Source organism: Hypomesus nipponensis, chromosome 20 (genome assembly GCF_054491055.1).
Source record: "Hypomesus nipponensis isolate SF chromosome 20, ASM5449105v1, whole genome shotgun sequence".
Taxonomy (NCBI): Eukaryota; Metazoa; Chordata; class Actinopteri; order Osmeriformes; family Osmeridae; genus Hypomesus; species Hypomesus nipponensis.
This window is the reverse complement of record NC_140380.1, coordinates 12,359,317-12,381,178: the sequence shown is the minus strand read 5'-3', so window position 1 is coordinate 12,381,178 and position 21,862 is coordinate 12,359,317. Positions and strand designations below refer to the sequence as shown.

The following is a 21,862-nucleotide window of genomic DNA, read 5'->3' as shown; positions in this document are numbered from 1 at the left end:
TTTCCCCCCACAACTCTGCCGAGGAGGCTCCCCCAGGCCCCAAACTTGGTCTGGTTTGCTCATTAGAATCCCCTCAACGTGCAGTAAGAATCATTTGATGCTGGTATAATTTATTTCCAGTTTTTTTGTCCGTCTACCTTTGTTCACCCATAACTCTGACTAGGAAGGTCCTACATGCACAAAACTTGGAAGAGGTGTGGGTGGTTTCAGAGAAGTCTCACTCTGAATTGTGGGGAAAAAAGGCTTCAAAGGCAAGACATTTCAACACGCTTATTTGGCAGACACTTTAAGGTTTGAATGCCTCACCTTATTAACGTGATTTGTCTCCTGACTGAAAACCTACTACTATTATGAAGCTCCCTTATACCTTTTATTAGTAATATTTAGTTTACTTATATATGTCTTTAGTTCGATTTAATGGATGTATGATTGGAACATCTGACCTTATGTAATTTTTTTCTTCTGCCTGCACGCCCATCCGCCCTGCCGCCCCGCCGCCAGATCCTTCACTGTCCCAGTTAGATATTTTGGTTTCAAAATCTGTTTTTTGAATCTTTTCTGGGGATTAACCGTAACCCTGATCCTAAAATATGTGTTCAAACCTCAAAAAAACCACTTTTGGGGGAAATATTTTTTAAACCTTCCAAAAACCTATTTTTCAGGAGAAATGTTTTCACCCTTCCAAAAAACAATTTTTCAAGTCCGATGAGTCCAAATTCACCCAAACCAGGCCACTTTCACCAAAAAACCCATTCCAATTTTCTTTTTTTTTGTCTGTCCATCCATCTACCTTTGTTCACCCTCTAACTCTAATGCATAGAACATTTGAAGTATCCCTTGAGCAGTACAAAAGAACCCCCACCCACCCCCCCAAAAAAAAACTGATTTTGAAACCAAAAGATCTAACCCTGTCCAGCAAGTAAGTAAGACAAGTTCATTCATGGCAAATCACCTAGCTAGAAGCTAACTTTCCTGAACCTCTGACTCCTGTGAGTAGTATAAACATAACTACTATGCATCAGCATTGGCAAATATTCAGGGTTTAATACAGTTAAAACTGTGCAGTTGAAGTCAATGTGCGCCCTGGTGTGTGACAGGGAGAAGAGAGCACGACACAATCTCGACTTTAGAACATGGTGTGATATGGGAGTCTTGGTAAAGCTTGTTAATAATTACTGGCAGTTATAGTGAGTAGATAATGGTGCCCCTTATAAACATTGTATAATAGGTATATAAAATATTGTGTCAGATAACCAGGCAGTTCTGTGAACTTCTAGGAGTTTGTTTCATAGTGTTTGGTTCGAAAGGCATCAGATACCAGAGCCAGTTGAGAAAGTCAACTAATTACATTTTAGATCTAAAATGATTGAATCTACCATTATTATTAAAATTAATATTTTAAAAATAAAACCATTTCAAGCAATGGATTTAGAAACAAAAATTCAAGGTTCAATTAATCATATGCATACATGGTAATATAGGGACACTGGTGAATTTCAGACAGTGCATACACATGAGAATTTGAACTTTGTACACAAGGTTCTCTCGTCACCGGGGTCAAACCTGTTGGCAAGGTTCATACTCTCAGATAAAATGTAAGTATTGCAGTAGTAAAAAGAGTTGGAGAGAGTAAACGTGTTGGTGGCAGCTGGGAAACAAGGCATAAGAACATCCAGCATGGTGGGGAGGAGAAGGAACAGCTCGAGAGCCAATAATGGGCTCCAGGCCCAGCAGAAGACACCACGCAAGGGGGGGCACCACAAGGTAGGTCCTAACCCTAACCACCAGATCAGAGACCAGCAGGTGGAATTATATACTTTAACACTTCACAGGGGAATATGCTAAGAATCATCCATGATTGATGCTTGACAAAAACCAAAAATAGAATTGTATGAAACTGTAATCTATACTTACAACGTTCATTATTAGACTCATAATTAAACAAATAATGTTAGTATGGAGTCTAAGCCCATCATGGTACAATGGTGTAAGTAATGTTGTATATAAAATATTGCGTACTATTGCAGTGCCAAAGTCATTGAATGTTAATTTGACAGTGAAGCTCACTTACATAAGTATGTACGTTACATTTTGTGTTCTGTGTGTGTGCTGTCAACATCTGTACCATTCTACTGGAGGGAGGGCTGCCCTATTTTTACCAGGAAATTGCATAACAACACTGATAGACCAAAAAGAGAAAGCAGTGTGACATTTTCAGTGAATGTGTTCCGTAGATGTTTAAATGTAATTCAATGGCAGAGATCATCTGAATTTCATGACAACCTCAGATTGTAACCTAAATTGGATTCTTGAACACATCCTATCATTTCCTTACAAGCACAACTACTATAACACCCTTTCTTCACTTCTATTTCTCTCAAACACATAATGTACTCACTGATAACTATTGGATCAGCACTGATAAATTACTGACTGAGTCCTTTCCCTTTCTTCATGTACAGCAGACTCTGAACGAACCAGCAGTGTTTGCTAAGGACACAGGCTATGAGACAGATGTTCACCATGAGAAGCTGACAGTCGCTCAGGCCCGCAGGGGAACATCAGGTCAGTCAGAGATTCGGTACCAGTCAAAAGTTTGGATACTACTATGACAATACTATGATTTTCTAGGGTTTGGACAATTGAATGGGAAAATGTGTCCAAACTTTTGACTGGTACTGTACTTCTACACAAAACACTGTCAAGTATACAAACACAAACCCTAGAAAATCATAGTATTGTAGACAAGTCCATTACATTGTAAGTTTGCACTCAGACATCTAACTAACCAGAATTATTAAAAGATTGATTACCACTTGACCAAAATGTACTTCAGGCCACTGGTATTACTAAAACAGGATGATTGACAAATGGACAAAGAGACCGTGTTAAAGATGGGACAGTTTAAATAAATCGAGAAAAACATCAGAACCTTAGAAAGGAAAGGTTTTGCTTCCTTGTCTTTCAGCACACCGGCCAGTCAGAGTCTACGCTGATGGGATCTTTGACCTGTTTCACTCTGGTCATGCACGAGCTCTGATGCAAGCCAAGACGTTGTTCCCAAACACACACTTGATAGTGGGAGGTAAACTGAATGCACAGTACAGAACACTACACCGATCCACAATGCTACAGTTAATACCTGCTTAGATATAAGATCCATACTACGCATGCAAACTTGCATGTACATTTGGGTTAGGGTTAAGGTTAAACTACTCCGAATAGAACCCCAAATATTTTATGTAATTTTGGTTCATGTGTAAAGATTAGATTCTGCAGGATGTGTCTGTGTGTGTATATCAAGTATAATAGAATCAAATATCACTCTGATCCTTGGGAGGGGAGTACAAGCCTAGTCAAAAGACAAAATACATTAAAAAAAAAAGCATAATCCAATCTACACTCTAGTATATACAATACGGTGCATAACGTGTGTGTGTCTGTGTGTTTGCCTTCAAGTCTGCAGTGATAAGCTCACACACAAGTTTAAGGGATATACAGTGATGCAAGAGGACGAGCGATACGAGGCACTCATCCACTGCCGCTATGTTGACGAGGTGGTTCGGGATGCACCGTGGACCCTGAGCCCAGAGTTCTTACACAAACACAAGGTCAGCTCATTTGACAAAGTTATATAATGTACAAACCATAAGCACAACTCTGTGATATGGATTAAAATAGTCCAATCTTGTTTAACATGATTTTGTATTGTTGTGATGTCTAAAGATTGACTTTGTAGCCCATGACGATATCCCATACACCTCAGCAGGATCAGAAGATGTCTACAAACACATCAAAGAAGCAGGTAAAGAGTTCTGTAGCTACTATAATTTTAACAGACAAAAAATATTCCTATTCTTACGGTGGTTTTTAGTATTTGCTCAAATTCAATACTGGTCATTTATGTTATTTCCCTGGGATTCTTTCCTACCAATGGTATATTCATAATCTACCCAACTATTCTATCCTTTCACATCTGTCTAGGCATGTTTGTGGCCACTCAGAGGACAGAAGGCATATCCACATCTGACCTCATCACCCGCATTGTGAGAGATTATGATGTATATGTCAGACGGAACCTACAGAGAGGCTACACTGCCCGTGAGCTTAATGTTGGATTCATCAATGTAAGGACATCAAACTTTAAATATTCACACAGTCACACTTCAGAATATAAACAACTTCTTAGGAATCAAGTTAACAAAGCAAGCCAGTGCAAGCAATTAATCAGATTGGGTGGTTGTTGACAGCACATCAGTTTCCACTCACTTATTATCTAAAGATGGGATCATTCAGTACATAGCAAAACATGCAGATAACAGATCCCTATATTCCCCTGCAATGTTCAGGAAAATGGATACCAACATTATTTACAAACTGAGGCTTTTTATGCATTCTTGCACTGACAAATATTTCATGCTTTGTGTTTCTCATTCGCTTCATAAGTGAAGTCAAGTCAGTTTATTTATAGAGCACATTTAAAAACAGCCAATGCCAACCAAAGTGCTGTACAAAATCATCAAATAGGGCAAAACAATAAGTAAGTACAACAGAAAAACAGCACAACACAGTTACAATTACAATTGTGCTTACAATAAGCACGAGTGACCCTACACTGACTCGAAAGCCAAAGAATAAAAACATGTTTTAAGACTAAACTTAAATGTCTCGGTGATGGGGGGATAACCTCATAAAAATGGTTAGTTTATTCCACAGAGTAGGGGCTACAGCTGAAAAGGCATGATCACCTTTTGTTTTCATCCAAGTCTGTGGAATGGCTAAAAGGAACTGGTTTGATGATCTAAGGTGCCTGGAAGTGTGATACAGCCTAAGAAGATCTGAGATATACAATGGAGCCAATCCATGTAAAGCTTTAAAAACAAGTAACAAAACCTTAAAATCAATTCTATATTTCACTGGCTACCAGTGAAGAGAGGCCAATATTGGGGAGATATGCTCCCTCTTCCTGGTACCAGTCAACATTCTAGCAGCCACATTCTGGACAAGCTGCAGGCGTGATGAGGTAACCTTCTCTAATGCCTGCATTTATTTTCCAGGAAAAGAAGTACCGTCTCCAGAACCAGGTAGACAAGATGAAGGAGACAGTGAAAACGGTGGAGGAGAAGAGCAAACACTTTGTCCACAGTGTGGAAGAGAAGAGCCACGACCTCATTCACAAATGGGAGGAAAAATCACGAGAATTCATAAGCAGCTTCCTAGAGCTGTTTGGCCCTGATGGCGCATGGGTAAGTTTACCTTTGCTAAATAAAAGTGAATATTTTGATAACTGAGCTGCCTAATTTTCTATTTCAGATGTACTGGAAAATCAATTGGACTGTTATCACATGGGTGGAATGACTGAACGATTAGGGGAATATGCATTGTTACCCAGGACAGTCAGACAGTTGTTTTATGCTACAGTACATTTTGTAAATAAGTTCTTTGAGGATCACTAGTCTTGTGCCAACTCTACAGAATCTTAAACATATTTTTTTACTAAAAGCAACCAAAATGTCTCCTCTCAGCATGCCATCCAAGAGAGAAGTGGACGAGTGCTCCAAGCCCTGTCCCCGTACGCTTCACCACGTGGCTCCCCCAGCAACAGCCCCACCAGGGGGCGCTCCCCATCTTCCCGACTGCAGTGGTTCTCACCCCCCTCGTCACCTACTTCATCACCCCCCTCCTCACCTTCCGCGTTCAGGAAGTCTAAGGCTTCTGCCCTCCAGACTCCATCTCCCCCCCATAATCCCTCTCCCCTTCTTACCCAGAGAAGTCTTCCTCATCCCAGAAGTCAAATATAAAGTCTTCCTCCGGCCAGACTACATCCTCAACCAAAGTTGCCTCAACTTCCCCCACAAATGTCCTGATAAGTATGACTGAGGGAGATGAGGGGGAGCAATAAAAACATTAAAATACGTATTTTACATATTACCGTAGTTAACACTGTAAAATCACAGATTCTAACATTAGAATCATACGGACAAACACACCAAAAACAGCACATATTTATATTATCTCACTGAATGGGTAGGTTACCCCAGAGAATTACTCACTTCATGTCAGCGGTTAGGGTAACCCTAATGTAGAGGAGCTTTCATCTTAAAGACCATAAATTATTAGATACAATAATGATTTGCTGATGTACTTAATTCACAACTTAAGTATGCAGTTGGCGGTCTGAATTTGGGGGTAACTTATTTACTGGTGGATTTATTCTGGGAGTTTTTCCATGTCTCACTTGAGGGTTTAAGTGCAGTTCTATGGATGTATGTGAAGCCTTCTGTGACACTGCTTGTAAAAAATAAATTATAATAAATTCTGATTATGATTTTATACAATTCCCAGACTTTGCATCTTACATATGCTCACATCTGATAATTCCTTATCACAGGGGAAATAGAAATATGACTGCTTATGCTGAATATGAACTGATATTGATGTATATATTTTTTAAAGCAATACAATAGCAGCACCAAACAAACATGAGTTGGTGTGGCAGAAAATTGATTATCGAGTCAAGGCATGAGTATAATTTGGAAATCAAAAGTTTCACTTATTCTATATTTGAGTGTGTGCATGCACATTTCGTATATTATTAAAAGGAAACACAAATATATTATTAACCAGTAAGGTATAATTGCAATACAAGCAATTGGGATGTTGAGTTTCATTAAACAGTATTGTGCGCTTACATTTTCTAAGCAATAACCTAACCTAAACCTTTCAATTGTCAGCCATCTCCACACTGCCAGTATTTAATTGTGTCCATTTGAAAGTAAAGACTTTGATACATACAAGTCTGCAAATGTGTGCTCACTAGACATATTCAAATTTGACATGTATAGCCAATATGAAAATGGCAGAGGCCCGAGGGCAGGTGAGAGAGGAGGAGAGGAGGAGAGAGGAGGGAGGAGGGAGGAAAGAGGAGGAGAGAGAGGAGGAGAGGAGGAGAGAGGAGGGAGGAAAGAGGAGGAGGAGAGAGAGGAGGAGAGGAGGAGAGAGGAGGGAGGAAAGAGGAGGAGGAGAGAGAGGAGGACAGTCACCCTGTCAATCCATATGCTTGATAGATAACACTTTACTGATCAGTGACAGAGAAATTGTGGTGTTGAAGTAGCAGAGAGACAGTCAAAAGATTCAGTCAATGTTTGCACATGAAATGGTTGTGCACTGTTTAATCATAGCATAACATACAAACACATAATAACCCTGCTTGATAATCATTAGCACATAGGCCACGACATTTTAGGAAACCGTTTCAGAACAATATGTTACATTTTATGATGTCATAAAAATACTACAGGAAATGTCACAGTACATGTTTGCCTGAAAGTGAGGTATCAGCACACAGCATGCTGTGTAGGGCTCAAGATAGGCTGCAGACTCTTCTTAGAATTCAGGTCATTGTCAGTCTCATGGGGGTCAGTCGGCAGCGGGTCGTAGGTGCGACGGTACAATATTCGGGTCACCAATGTCACAATAAACATTTCCATGATCATCAGCTGTTGACTTAACACTGTACATATAAAGGATAGAGTGGGTGAGAAGCACTGTGTGGGCACACATTTGTAAACATTTGATATTTAAGGGAAGTTACTTACTGGATGCACGGGCTTGAGAAGAGAAAGGGGGAGCACAGGCAATTGTTCCGTCCAAAGCCAAGATGTTGATAATGGATGTCTGCAGCTGACTGAGCACTAGCACCAGCTACCAGGGCATAGTGGGGCAAGGAGACAAAAGTATGAGTTGTATCACAATCTACCGACAAGTCCACAAAGCAGCCGCATGAAGCATGGTTGCAGAAAAGTGTAAAAGGCTCACCTGGTACATCGCATACTTAGGGATGATCTTCAAGATGCGCAGTGTGTTGCACACGTTCATGAACATAATGGCAACAGGCCAGAGGGCAGTAATTGTGAGAACACCCACAAACGGGTTTATCCAGATAGCTGTGCTCGTGATCTCCAGCTGTACAGAGATGTGGGAAATGTTTTAACCGAGTGTGGATTATGGGCATCCAATCATCATGTAATATTACATTATCACAACCTGCAACCAAATGCAGATAACGATTAAAGACTGAGAACATTAGACACTTACATCAGATTGATCAAAATTCCCATTGGTCCACAATATTACAGACAGGACTGAAAGGATTGTCTTTAGGATGGCGTACTGCAGAGATCCTAGTTTTAGCAAGAATAGCATTCTCCTATAATAGGGACAGAAGTTTCATGACAAAATACTGTCTTTAATATCTACCAAAAATCAGTCATTTTTAAGAATTATAATGAGACAAATCATGTGGGAACACACTTCAATTAAATAACATCATGAGCACAATAAAAGAGGGTAATAGGGTGGGTAAAGGTTATCCCCACCCAAAATACAAAAGGATGAGGTTAGTGGGGTATCTGTCACACCCTGATCCGTCTCACCCCGACAGACCTCCCACCGCCCACCGAGCCTGCATGCTCCAGTGTACCTCTGACTTGCCACTCTGTTGCTGACCCTTGCTTGCCCTGGACTACAAGATCGCTTGAATAAACTGTTCTACTGCAAACTATCCCGCTTCCTGTCCGCATTTGGGTCCACTATCCTGCCTTGTGTCAGTATCCATGGCTACCGTGTGACAGGGTTGGGGTTAGTGGGGTATCCATGGCTACCGTGTGACAGCCACGTGTGGCAGGCAGGGGCAGCAGCAGCAGCAGGGTCCCGTGCTGATCTTGAAGGTGTTGTTCTCACACCGTCTGAGGAAGGCCTCACTACCCCCGCACTCTTCAATCAGAAGTACCAGAAACTTATAAACCACCACAGCAAAGTAACTACAGAAGAAGACAGAGGAAGAGGAAATGGGGCAGAGACAGACAGTAAAGGTAACTATGATATTCACAATAGGGTGCCGGGCTCACAGGAGGACCTCTGAGCCAAAGAAACACATTTCCCAAACCAGTGATGATTAACAAAGGGACTAAGATGTTCTTGTGCTTTTTACAACTCAATGTAATAAAACTGGAACTGTCCATTAAACAGGCTTCAGAGTCCAAAAGGAGGCCTCATATGTATTCTGTCTTTTTTATCTCTATCTTCATCCCTTCCATTCTGTCATGTACATTAATCCTGCTCACACGAGCACTGAACTCTGAGCAATCCCACATACTTTCTTAGTGTAATGATTAAGAGAGTTGTTAAATTGCAGTTATACAGTTGAAGGTTGTAGGACTGCTTTTTTAAACAGTTATCCAACTTTCAATTCAATACCACTGAGATAAGGGCAATGACATTATGGGGTAAATGAGACCTGTGTGTGTGTGGGAGAGCTTACCAGTTAGAGACCATATCTGTGAACATGACAGCTTTTGGGATCCACATTCCAAAACAAGACATAGTTGCTATGACCTGTGAGACGTTGACCAGATATTACCTTCCATGTAATACATATAACGTGATGAAAACATGAACAATTAACAGAAAAATGGTATGGAATGTTTTACAAAAATATGCACCCAAATGTAATTATATTATTATGTAGCTCTCCGTTAAATTGAAGCGGTTATCTGATAAGATCAGGGCTAGTGGGACGTGGTGTTGGCATGGTGATCACTTCCTACCGGCGCAGCACCATTGACCCAGATGACGGTTGTCTTTTAGGATAGGGGATCTTTCTGTATATGAACACACACTCCTCCAGGTACAAGCCCAAGGATACAGTAGACATGAGGGTCAGCATGGAGTACAGGGCCAGCCCAAAAACATCCAGCTCTTTTTAGAACAGTAATGAAGGGAACAGATGGGAGGGGAGTATTGAGGGATGGGATGGGTTTGGAGAAAGAAGGAAAGAGGCAAGAGAGGTTAGCATTTTAGTAAGTATCAATATCTCTTCTGGTAAGAAGAAAAAAAAAAAATAGAAATATTAGTTTTTTCATCTTGAGGAGGTAAGGAACAATCACAACATCATTAAGTTACACACAACAAATGTATGTTTAAAAAAAAATCATGATTGCTTTCATGTTTAGATAGATTCCCTGGCATACAAAACTAACTGACTTAGAAACTGCATTTATAGTCATATCTCTAGACACAATTACCTCAAAGAAAAATGGGACCCAAACAGTGCTTTTTAATTACAGTTTCTTTAAAAGATAGTTGTGGTAATTAATTGTATTCATTCAGATGAATACAATTGTCTAGATACATCCTTGATTTGTTTATTAAGGACTTAATAAGCAGTATCCACAGACATAATAACTACAAAGAAAGAGGATTGATGTGTATCAAAGGATACATTTAATAATTGATTACCAATATCAAGAAGCCCATCATATTTCACATTGACACAGTTAGGCTGAAAAAATTAAACTCATAAAACAAAATGTTTAAACTGTATGTATCAGAGCTACAGCTGTGTACTAAAGTATAACTATAGTAAAATTGTGGTCAACTGTTTTCTATCACACAAAGTATTTGTTTTGTGCAATTTGCATCGCAGTGACTGTTCAAACTTTATCAAGCAACCCATAGTGTCAGGCTCATCTATGCAGCTAATCAACACATACTGTATATCACGCTGAGTTATTGTCTACATATATTTATTGTCATGGTGAATTGTGAGATACCAGCAACTGTAAATTGATATATGTAACCAGTCACCCATTCAATAATTCAAACATTACATATTTGTTTTGTCTGTAGTGAATTTAATTATTCAAGATCCATCCAAATAATTTATCTGTCCACTTGGAACATATGTTTCAGGAAAAATTTGCTTGGCTAAACCCACGATTCAAGTCACAATTAAGACTAAAACCTCATAGTTACAGACATTCTTTCTGGCCATTATCCATTTAAGATTAAGGGTAAAGCAGATAAGATGAGTTCCATGATTTCAGAATCATAATGAATACGCATGATAAATATTGAAATGTTATCTGGGGCATGATAAGGTAGATTTTGGTCACTTACGCTTTATGACATCAAAAGCAAGTGGGGGTTCCTGTAAACAAGATGGATGTATGGTGGTGTTCATCACTTCTTGAAGGTCCATAGCTGATTACAATTCTACTGCAAAGTTACAAGATTGAACAAATATTGCCTCTTGTAAAGTGATGCCACAAGACTAAACTAAGACTAGGTGCAAATTAGCAAACAGCCACTGTTAGTGTACTTTCCCCCACAATCAACCGCTTAGGAATGAGGGCAAGATCAGAGGTTTGCCAGTGTGATCACCATCTCTTATCTATTCTGGGTCCACCTCCGCACACACTAGAGAATCGTTTCCTCGTAGTCAGGAATGTCTTAAATTATGCAACTCAAATCAGAGAATAGCTATTGCCATATTCCTTCGAAAATGCTTATTTTAATAAGATATAAAACCTTCATGTTTAGAGTTAAGATTAAACTGAACCCCAACTTATTTCTAAGATGTTGCTGCTGACAATAAATAGTGACGGGACGTTAACTATATTACTGACAACATGAAGGCTTGGTTAAGGCTCATTTGCTCATCTGCTTTGTATAGTAATGCCATCTCATACAGTACCATTCTCCATTTCTCACACACATTTAGCACACAGGAAAGATAATGTGGACTCATGTCAAGCTGGGTTTTTTAAGTTCTCACTCTTCATACTGAGAAAAAAAACATTACAGAACATAATAAATCTATCCAAACTCTCATCCTATATGGCCCTCAAATTGTTGATTTGCCAAGGACCCTGTCCTTCGTATCTTGACAAAATGTTTGCAACAAAAACATTCATGTTAACTGGTTGTGATGGCCCAATCATAGCTTTCCATCCACACATTACCATTGCCTAGGTGGATGACAGAGAGGTCATTCCCCCAAACCTAGGGTAGGAAACACACTCCCTGTGACAAACCAACAGACACACACCCTTCCAGGGTTATCGCCATTCTTCTCATGGATCCTTGAGATAAGTCATTTCAGTGCCAACACTGTTTATTACGATCTAAAACTTTCAATACGGGCAGAAGTCATCTTGAGCAAATACTGGCTTACCTTCAAGAGGTGACAGGAGTGAAGGTCTCTCCTTATTCTTGTCTTTACAGTGAACATGTCATTACTAAAACCCAGATATATGTGCACACTATATAGAATGGTTCTAGCATATTTACTTTTATCACAACATTTGTCAATAATAGGTGTAACCATTTTTATAACTGTTAAAAAACAAAATTCAGGCCCTTCTGCATCAGATCACTGACGATAGGTCAACCAATCATGGGATTACATATCTTGGGTGTAACGCTACACATTTGTAAACTATTTTACATAATTTAGCCCTCAAATGGATCATGAAAATGTTTTTATTGTTAATTGTCCACAAGAATAAATGTAAACATTAAATTACAGTTAAACCTTTTTCCAACCTTTGTCAAATGCAGAGTGCAAAACTAAATCATTACAAAATCTTAAACAACCAGAAAAAAATGGCTTTGTAATATTATTACAAACATTTTTGGATAATACTGAGCATGCAAAATGGTTTCATAAAACATCTGAACATATTAATACAATAGGATAAACAGTGAATTGGTCAATGATTTCCCTTCTCAACAGATTTAGCTTATGTGCGATCTGTACCATTTATATGGCATAGAAGTCAAACTTTTATAGGTTAGAACATTAGAAAACTGATAGCAGCTGTTTGAGGGCTTCTGGTTATTCCAAACGATTCCAATTACATTTCAAACAGCTCTTTTGAAAAATGCATGGATCATAACAGTAATTTTAGTTTCACAGAATAGTTTTTGTCAACTTAATTCATACAAGGTTGATGACTCAATTCTGAAGACCCCCTTTAGTTAGGTGTCTGTGTAGTATCCAGCTTACTGTACATTTTGTAAACTTGCTGGACACTACATGGAGATATCATGTCACCTACTAAATGAATCAATCGATAAATAAACATATTTCAACATCATTCCTAGTTTGAACAATTAAACTAGTATCCCTTAAACAACTATTTACAAAATATTTGTTCAGTATTTTTAGATATTTAAACATTAATTAATAGTCTCAAAAATAATGCTTTGGAATATGCTTTTGAACATATATTATCATACATCCTACATTAAATGATAAAAACCACACGCTGCTTAACAGTGCAATGAGAATGTAGATGTCAAATTCATCCCCACTGGATGAACGAAAGGATTTTCCTTGATACAGTAAACTAACTCACTTTCCCACAGTTCACAAAAAACAAGTGTTTGGTGTGTTGTGACTAAGGCACAAAGACAAAGGCCCTCATTTTGATTATGCAAATATCAACCCATTGAGCAATTTATATTTTTCATCCTATCCCAGCAGTCAGCCACATAGCCTAGCCTTAGTAACCCTAGTTACCATACGGTGTGGAGAGCAAGTCAGTGGAATGTCAAGAAAACAGGAGTATCAGAAGCGCCGTGGCTAGGGTTAGGGTTAGGGTTAGGGTTAGGGTAACCCTTCTAATTTACTTCTGTAAATAGACATTTGTAAATTTCCCAACATAATATACTTACTACTTATATAATAACTACCGTTTGTGTCTTCTTTTATAAACGCATCGTTAGGCAGGATACTATAAATCCCCAAATTGATTCCTTTGAAGTTCATTGATTTCCATCCATAAAATTTGCAATACATGACTATCTTTGACCATTGATGGTCCATGAATACATAAATTAAGACTAAAATAAATAAATAGGGTTAGGGTTAGCATCAATGTTCAAAGTTTTATGCGACTTTGACCCTACTGACAATGTTATTTATTTTGTTATAAATTACTACCTTTATGGTCATTACATTTGTAATTTTAAACCATTAATAAATACCTATTCAGTAACCTGATTTATAGTTAACAAGATTTTCCTCAGATGTATTAAACAGCTGTTGTCCATAATTGTTTGAAAGATCTACTTTGCCTTATGTTAGATAGTATTTCCATTCCCAATATTAACAGACAAATGATTTTTGTCTCCTATATGCAACTTCCAAACTGGATAAACAACATCAATGATACCGGCAAATGTGAGGAATTCCTTATATCATTGGCACTTAAGAAGTTATCAGCTGGGTTCAAATTGAGAATCTCATTGAGGAGGACACAGGAGAAATTTCCAAAATGTGTTGGTCAAGGGACATTTGCTATATGCGGACTGCGTTTGCATAATCAACAGAGCCTTCAGAAAGCTCTGTTATTGAGCCTCTACTTTTGAGGATGCTGAGTGTCTTTTTCTATGTAATGGAAACCAATGTGTTGTGTTCGTGCAAGTCCCTTTGGTAGTCATGATATTAGGAATGCTGTATGGAGGTGTTACTTTCCTGGACAGGGTTAGTGGTTAGATGATATGGAGACAATGTCCATGTGGGAGCTACTGCTGGATCGGTTGTCATGGACACAGATGCTTCTGGTTTAAAGGCATCACAGTTGGCTCTTGAAGCCTGCTTGGGATGTAGAAGCGACAGCTGCCTAAAATAATCAACCATCAGGTCAACTGCTATCAACTAGACAAAAACACAGAAATGTTAGATCTTACAGATGTTATTTTTCTTTCTTGTCTTTCACTTGCAGATACACACCAGTTTACGACTCCCTCTCCATGGTGACAGACACTGTTTGAGCTGTGTCTGAAACACAGGGGTGAAACATCATGGGTTAGGGGTCAGAGGACTGACTGATTTGAATTGATATGATCAGTCCTTGCTAGAAGATCAGAACTTTCCAACTCCTTGACAACGACATGGTACCATATAACATTAGACCAACATACCGGCCTCCTCTTCTCTGCTTTCCTCGCTGTGGTGTATGCTGTTGCAGAATGTTACAGTTTATTATATACACATCACATTATATTGGCATTAACATTTTTGTTAACCAGGGAAACATAACCAGGAAGACCTCCAGCCTAGTATGTATAGTAGTATAGTATGTTCTCCCATTATATTAATTTTACTGCATATGTGTAGGGTGCACAATACAATACAGCAAGCACGGTGCAGTGCGTGTTTGGCACATTTGAATAAAAGACAGTTACATAGTAACTAACTGAAATAAGTAATTAATATATCACATATCACAAAAGTGATGGGAGCATGCCTTACCTTTTGCCATTGGACTGTAGGATGGCATTGGCCTGCTCTGGGTCTATGTGCACCAGACGAGTAATGAAGGATTGTCCATCTCCCAGACTGATAACCATAGATACAGAGGAGAGGGGGGTCATGGTGGTCATTATACCAGTAGTGACTTGTTTTAGCTACAGTGGTTTTGAAATTTACCTGGAGTAGATTGGAAACAACCAGAATTTATTTTGGTCTCCAAACACCTCTGCAACATTCCGACTACAGCTCAGAGAAAAGCCGTTTTTATCCTGTCCATTCCTGAAGACTGGAGCCCTGAACGCCTCTTGCAAGATGCCAGAATACAGGACACCATTATATCCAGTGCAGTCAAAGTCATCACACTATCAGTTTCGTCATACAGCAATACTGTTGATTGTCATACTGTGATGTAACCCATTTTTTAACTTTTTGAAGGATCACATGTATTATCTGTAGATAATGTAGCCTGTGCTGCTGTTACACAGTTGATTGGCAGATGCATGCTGTGCAGATACCTATGGTGGTCCTGTTCTTCCCCACTAGCCAAAGATGGTAGCAAAAAAGTGATAGGATGCTGATGAAGAACATGGCCGCCACGAAAAACAGAAACAAGACGTGGAATTTGGCGTGAGTGTCAGGCAGCTGATTCTACATAAGAGAGAAGACAGAAGAAAAGGGTTACTAACCGGACAACATGTCAGATCACCACTGACCGGACAACATGTCAGATCACCACTGACCGGACAACATGTCAGATCACCACTGACCGGACAACATGTCAGATCACCACTGACCGGACAACATGTCAGATCACCACTGACCGGACAACATGTCAGATCACCACTGACCGGACAACATGTCAGATCACCACTGACCGGACAACATGTCAGATCACCACTGACCGGACAACATGTCAGATCACCACTGACCGGACAACATGTCAGATCACCACTGACCGGACAACATGTCAGATCACCACTGACCGGACAACATGTCAGATCCCCACTGACTGGACAACATGTCAGATCATCTGCCAGTTGTTTGGCAGTGCTCGCGCTCCGTGTAGACTAGTGGTAGTTCAATAAATCAGATACCACATAGTAGGTATGCACCAAGATGAGTACAATACAGGTACATATTTGTAACCCTGTGTAAATCTATTTTTTTATTTATGTTTTTGAACACAATTCAGTCACAACTACAAAGAGAGAAAAAAAGCTGACAAAAAAAGATAATGAGTTCGTTTTAAGAGCCTCGCCAAGTTCTCTAAATATGTTTTCTTTAAAACAGTAATAGAAGGATTAACTAGCCAGGATTAACTGGACAGAGTCAGTTTACTGCTCCATGATTATCTCAACACTGCGCCTCAACATTCACAGAGATTCTACCTACCACTACGACATTTGTCTCCACAAGGTTAAACCCTAAAGGCCCCGTCACACCATAACGTTCCGGTAAACGTTCTCTGAAAATTCTAATCATTCAATTTAAAGCGTTCAAGGGCGAGGTGGACACATCTGGCGTGTGACTATAATATGGACTAGCGTGGGACTGACGCATGAGGAGCGTGTAACAGCGACCAAGTAAGACACCCCTGAAAACTATTAGCGTGTGATGACGTGCACTGGGTCGCGACGTGTGACGAAAGCAAAAGATGAAAACGAAGCAAACGATGAATAACAACCAAGTAATGCTAGGGTACCGACTGACTAACGATAGCCAAACGTGTGCAATGTTAGTCAAACGTTCCACAAACGTTCTTCAGCTTGTCCAGCGTTTAAATGTTGCGTTTAAAAAACGCTGGTCTCCATGAGAACTTTTGTGCATGTTCAAAAAAAAATTTTGGACCAGCATTCTCCGCCGCTCTTCTGGCGCTACAGCAGCAACCATGGACTATTAGCAACATTTCTGGTGTGACGAGGCCTTAACCCACTTATCATTAGTGAGATCATTCATACTGAGCAGGAAAGTCACTTAACACTCACAAACACAGACAATTACATGCTTGCCAAACTCACAAACTACTTGGGATGGTGACAGGAGAAACTGTCATAAGAAGAGGAGGATCCAGGCCAGGGGTCAAATGCATAATGGTGCATTCGCATGAAATGACGTCTGAAAAATCTGTTCATAGACTAAACAGTCTAACCCAGTCTTCACATTTACTGTTGGCATAATATATTTCCATTGGAGCTGCTTGGTCTTGTTTGGGACCTCAAGGACACACTTCTCAGACTGTTGTTCAGTTCAGTAAGTATGAGGTTGTTGAGAAATTTGTTTGGAAATTAGACTAATTATGGGCATTTCTACACCTATGTGAGGTCAAACATGAGAGATGACCAGGTGTGGGCTTGTTTGCGTGCACAAAATTGCAAAAGTAAAATTGGGATGTATGATGACAAATGTGGAGAACTGTTTGCATATGCTGAGTTTATAAATCTCAGAAAACTGGAAATCTACACTTGTAAGTTTTTCTCCTTTTATGAATGTATTCACCCTGTTTTACACATTTGACCCCAGGTCAGGACAGAGTCCTTGTCTTTTACTCCACCATGAATAGTTTGTGCTAACATTAAGCTTTGCCAAACGATTCAATATGGTTCATGTTCATGACAATACAGGTTTTAAAGTATGTGAGCTCTTAATGCCATATAAATAAAAATCAATCACTGACAGTTCCATAAAAAAATGTATTCTACATGAGTCATAAACATTGTCACACAGGCCATACAAGAAGTTATGATGAACTCTACTCCAAAAGGGCCATAAGACCCAAGACAAGACTGTAAAACGTGCCCATGAAGTAAAGTCATAGATTTTACCTCTGGACAATGCACAGCAAACCTCCTTCGGCACCGCTTAGGATGTTAGAGACAGACAGACTGTTAGATGAAAAATGATGGGAGAGAGCCAGCCAAGACAAGATAGGTAGACAGGAAGTTCAGAGTCATTTTAAAGTGATGTTATTTGGGGGCAAAGTATATTTAAGGCTTGTGTATCTTCCACTTGAGGTACAAGTGTAGGGGTGCTACTTACTGTCCAGAATCGGATGAAATACTGTAGGACTGTGGCAGCAATGAAGACACAATACAGCATGGAGTAGAACAGAAACAAGACAAAGAACTTGTAGTTGGAGAAGCCAACACAGTTGTTCACCCTGACAGAGAAAAGAAGGAGACAAGGGGAACCATTCACCAGTCACCATGTAAAAGAACATCAGATTCTGTATCCAATGAGTAAAACAAAATACCATGGACAGTGGTGATCCATCTTCAGCACACACCTAGAGAGAAAGGGACAAAGTACAGGAGTTTTATTGTTGAAAACAGCAAAGAGACTGAAATACTGAGCACTGTAGCCACTCACATGTCACAGGTGGAGCAGTGGTGGCAGCGGTCTGGCTTGATCACCTGGCAGTGGTCACAATATCGAACAGCTGTGGAGAGCATGGCATCTATCAGCAATCAATCAGCTCAAACAGTTCTGAGAGCTACTCAAACTGCACATGCCCAGCAGCATGACAGCTTCACAGCCACTTGTGAAACGACAGAGATATTAGCAATCAGCTTTTGAATGAAGTGCAGACCAGTCCCACAATATGATTTTCCCTCCATATTTTTTCTTCTAAATTCAAAACTTAAAATACCAACATCATGTCACTGTTTGTCAACAGGATATGCTATAAATGCTGTGCATCTCTCAAATGTCATAGTTTTGCTATACTATAACTGCAGAATGCAGTCTAGGCAGGGGCTTTGGTGTGACTCTGTAACTACAGGAATTCAAATATTAATGAAGGAAATGAATTTTCAGAGTGAAATATTTGATCATGCATATCCCGAACAGACACTACTGTTGGTTTAGATTTTCCTAAACAACACAATTTGACCAGACCTGACCATCAAACTGAATTACCCCTCCTAGTTTAATATGTGTGTCCAGTCATGCTGAGGACACTCCTTCTTACCTCCTGTGCCCGTGCGTGTGTACAGAGGCAGCTCTCTGGCAACTTTCTTCAGGATCTCTTGCTGCTCCTCTGGCCTCTCCTCCTTCTCGTATTGCTCTTTCTCCACTTTGGGAAGGCAGAACTGCCGGGCAGAGTGAGAGGACACAGTGAAATGCTGGCGTTGGTGAATGAGGCTAGGAGTTTGCTTCCTATTTTACCAGTAGGCTGTCTAAAATGTGTATGTCGTGCACATACACACTGTGACTGTATAAATGTGTATTTTGCCCTTGGTATTATATAACCCTAACTCTGTGTTAGTGAAGAAACACTTCACTTCGCACCCCCACCCCCACCCTAACCCTCCCCCAACCTTCACCCTTAAGCCCCCACCCTAACCCCCTCCCCCCACACACACAGCCTACCACTTTGGAGGGGTTGGCAGGCTTTGTGCAAATAGTCTTCCAGTACGACCAGATGAACATGACGAAGAGGAGGTGAAAGACCACCAGGTAACTGACTTGAGACAGAAAAAACGTACACAATCACAAAGGTTACAGTTACATTTCAAACTCAATAGAAATATTTATACTGTCCTATATATTCCCATTCATTCCCATCCACAGTAGAGGAGACATAATTATGTTTAAAAACATACAAAATATATAGTGAGAAGTCAACTTACTTCGCTCTGCATCATTTGTGATTGTGACTATAAGAGAGACAAGATAGTGTAGAAGGAAGTTAAGTGATAAGACCAGGCACCCAACCCATTTCCAACCACCACCCTCCAGCAGCCTGGCACAGCCAGCACCAGTCAGAGGGGCTTTGTTTGCCAGGCTGAATAGGAATGCCCTTGACTGATCACTGACTGAACATACTGATGTCAACTACAGTTGAATATTCATTCTTTGTAATATATAGTAAGGGGAAGAGATACAATACCAAACATATCAAACCAATATCTGGAAATTGTAGACAAAATATTGAATATCAATAAATAAAAAATCCTGACAACAATTAAGTTTCAGTTTACAGTTAAGAATTTGTTTTTCATTTTCCACGTAGCATGAAACAAATAAAAAGGCACCTCTTTGCTCAAATGATACTACACACTCTTACTGGCTTCGGTTCGTTTTCGACCTGTAGCTCTGACAGTAGAATCTAGTGCAAGCTAACGAGTAATTCGCCATCCGGAGCTACGTTGCCAAGCAACTTTAATTGACAGCGCATCTATAACAGAAAACAAAACATTTGTACTTACAGATGCAGAGTTCAACTACGTATGCATAGTAGGACCAACCGACGACTAAATTTATAAAAACTACCGGTATCCAACCTAGAGCCCGTTGGCAGCATCTTAGTACATGAGAGGGCGCCATCTTTCTCTAATCCGGCTGTGAAAAATGGACATGTGACGTAAACTGCTCACCACTGAACAAAGAGCTCTGCAGACCATGGAGCGTAAAGTAGGCTACTCAAAATTAAAGAATAATTGAAAATATGCCAATAGCCTATATGTTGCATAGCATTTATCATACTGAGCCAATCCGTATGTCACCTTTGTAATAAAAAAAAGAGACGAGATGGGGCCTTACATGAGCCCACATAAAATGGCTAATGTAGGTTCAACATCTATTTTAGTGCAACCAAAGTTAAAGTGCATCGCCACCATAGTTTTGTTTGTTTTGTTAATAGTGTTTATTGATTGGTTAGGGTGTCTGAAATGGCGACGCGGACGCGGGGAAAATGTTCGCATTCCCCTGACTGTGGTCGCTTGTGACTGTTTCGTGGTGTAAAAAAATGTATACATAAAATAAAAATGTTGGCCTACCCTATTTGTTTATATGTATAGTATGCTTTTATATGTATTTACACCTTTCAGTGTGAATACTTTAAATAGCGGGGGGAATGCAAACATTTTGGTAATAGAATCAATCTCGTTCTTAATCTTAATCTAGAAACACCATGGCTGCGTGACAGGACAGATGAGAAGAGACAGAAACCTTTATTGGTTACACTGCATTAATAAAGATTTTCTAATTTGTCCTTCTCCCACGCAGTTATGCGGTTTCTCCAGCAGAGGTCAGAAGTAGACCACCACTAACAATTTTCCATTCAATTCAATATTTATTTTTCATTGTCATAGAAAAACAACGAAATTATGTTTAGAGCATTCAAACACTGCATAGTTTTGACATAGAAAGTGCAATACAAAGGCGCAACATTCCTCTAACACTGGGTGAAGTTTTGTGAATGCCCTTTCATTTTACCTCAATTTTGATTAAGGAATAATAGAATAAAGAACAAAATTGTAATTATTGTTTTCTGAATTTATAATAACTGTTAGTGATGACACTGGACTGTCCAATTCACAGTATACAACATGTAATAAACCTCTCAAACCATATAGCATTTGCAAAAAGGCTGATGTAATTTCATGTACAAAACAACATTTTGTATAAGAGTGCCTTGGATTCATATTATGCTGACCCTGTCCCGTAGTTGTCTCGGTGGAATCTACACATTAAAGTACAGTATAATCTGGTGTCTCATTACTGTGTGAATCCTGATACACATTAAAGTACAGTATAATCTGGCGTCTCATTACTGTGTGAATCCTGAACGCTGTCTGGATTTGTTCTATTTACCTTAATTTCCCCCCAATCCTCAGATTAAATTAGCTATTGAATACAGAGAATCAAAGTGGAAAATAGGTGTGAAAATGGGGGGATGGAAGACAAAATGAGAAGTGGGGAATTGAGGAAAGGTATATAATAATACACCAGGAGTGATTAAATAGCCATTCACATGTG

The 21,862-nt window shown here is 39.5% G+C and overlaps 2 protein-coding genes and 1 pseudogene across 4 annotated transcripts; 1 reads left to right on the top strand and 2 right to left on the bottom strand.

The window, feature by feature from the left end:
* The first annotated feature begins 1,575 nt into the window (after positions 1-1,575).
* Positions 1,576-6,338, top strand: LOC146246451 (choline-phosphate cytidylyltransferase B-like). Of its 2 annotated transcripts, none has more exons than XM_084683784.1 (8): positions 1,576-1,764; positions 2,466-2,565; positions 2,969-3,085; positions 3,460-3,611; positions 3,727-3,805; positions 3,985-4,127; positions 5,058-5,246; positions 5,526-6,338. In XM_084683784.1, exons 1-8 carry the CDS (start codon positions 1,678-1,680, stop codon positions 5,799-5,801), a joined length of 1,143 nt encoding a protein of 380 aa, XP_084539910.1. In that variant the 5' UTR covers positions 1,576-1,677; the 3' UTR covers positions 5,802-6,338. The 2 variants fall into 2 exon arrangements, with proteins under 2 accessions (XP_084539910.1, XP_084539909.1); XM_084683783.1 differs by having other exon boundaries at positions 1,577-1,764; positions 2,463-2,565.
* Positions 6,339-7,140: 802 nt separating this feature from the next.
* LOC146246450 (organic solute transporter subunit alpha-like) lies at positions 7,141-11,077 on the bottom strand (annotated as a pseudogene). Its single transcript, XR_014734552.1, has 8 exons — positions 10,960-11,077; positions 9,609-9,759; positions 9,323-9,396; positions 8,664-8,822; positions 8,098-8,209; positions 7,819-7,965; positions 7,599-7,704; positions 7,141-7,513 (listed from the first exon to the last, which is right to left on the bottom strand). The product of XR_014734552.1 is annotated as an organic solute transporter subunit alpha-like (transcript).
* A 3,253-nt stretch (positions 11,078-14,330) lies between these two features.
* On the bottom strand, positions 14,331-20,797 carry LOC146246449 (palmitoyltransferase ZDHHC20-B-like). The gene is made up of 14 exons (XM_084683847.1): positions 20,311-20,797; positions 19,732-19,758; positions 19,472-19,566; positions 19,071-19,191; positions 18,470-18,539; positions 18,354-18,386; positions 18,140-18,260; positions 17,926-17,961; positions 15,619-15,751; positions 15,281-15,407; positions 15,104-15,190; positions 14,773-14,810; positions 14,582-14,629; positions 14,331-14,471 (listed from the first exon to the last, which is right to left on the bottom strand). Exons 1-13 carry the CDS (start codon positions 20,426-20,428, stop codon positions 14,586-14,588), a joined length of 1,050 nt encoding a protein of 349 aa, XP_084539973.1. The 5' UTR covers positions 20,429-20,797; the 3' UTR covers positions 14,331-14,471; positions 14,582-14,585.
* Between the last annotated feature and the right edge of the window lie 1,065 nt (positions 20,798-21,862).

Coding starts and splice junctions, on each gene's coding strand:
- LOC146246451 (XM_084683783.1), top strand. CDS start 1,678: ATGGTGGGGAGGAGAAGGAACAGCTCGAGAGCCAATAATGGGCTCCAG. Junction 3,086..3,459: donor CACACACTTGATAGTGGGAG/GTAAACTGAATG, acceptor TTTGCCTTCAAG/TCTGCAGTGATAAGCTCACA. Junction 3,806..3,984: donor CAAACACATCAAAGAAGCAG/GTAAAGAGTTCT, acceptor ACATCTGTCTAG/GCATGTTTGTGGCCACTCAG.
- LOC146246449 (XM_084683847.1), bottom strand. CDS start 20,428: ATGGCGCCCTCTCATGTACTAAGATGCTGCCAACGGGCTCTAGGTTGG. Junction 15,191..15,280: donor TTGTTTCCAATCTACTCCAG/GTAAATTTCAAA, acceptor TATGGTTATCAG/TCTGGGAGATGGACAATCCT. Junction 14,630..14,772: donor AAGCAGAGAAGAGGAGGCCG/GTATGTTGGTCT, acceptor CCTGTGTTTCAG/ACACAGCTCAAACAGTGTCT.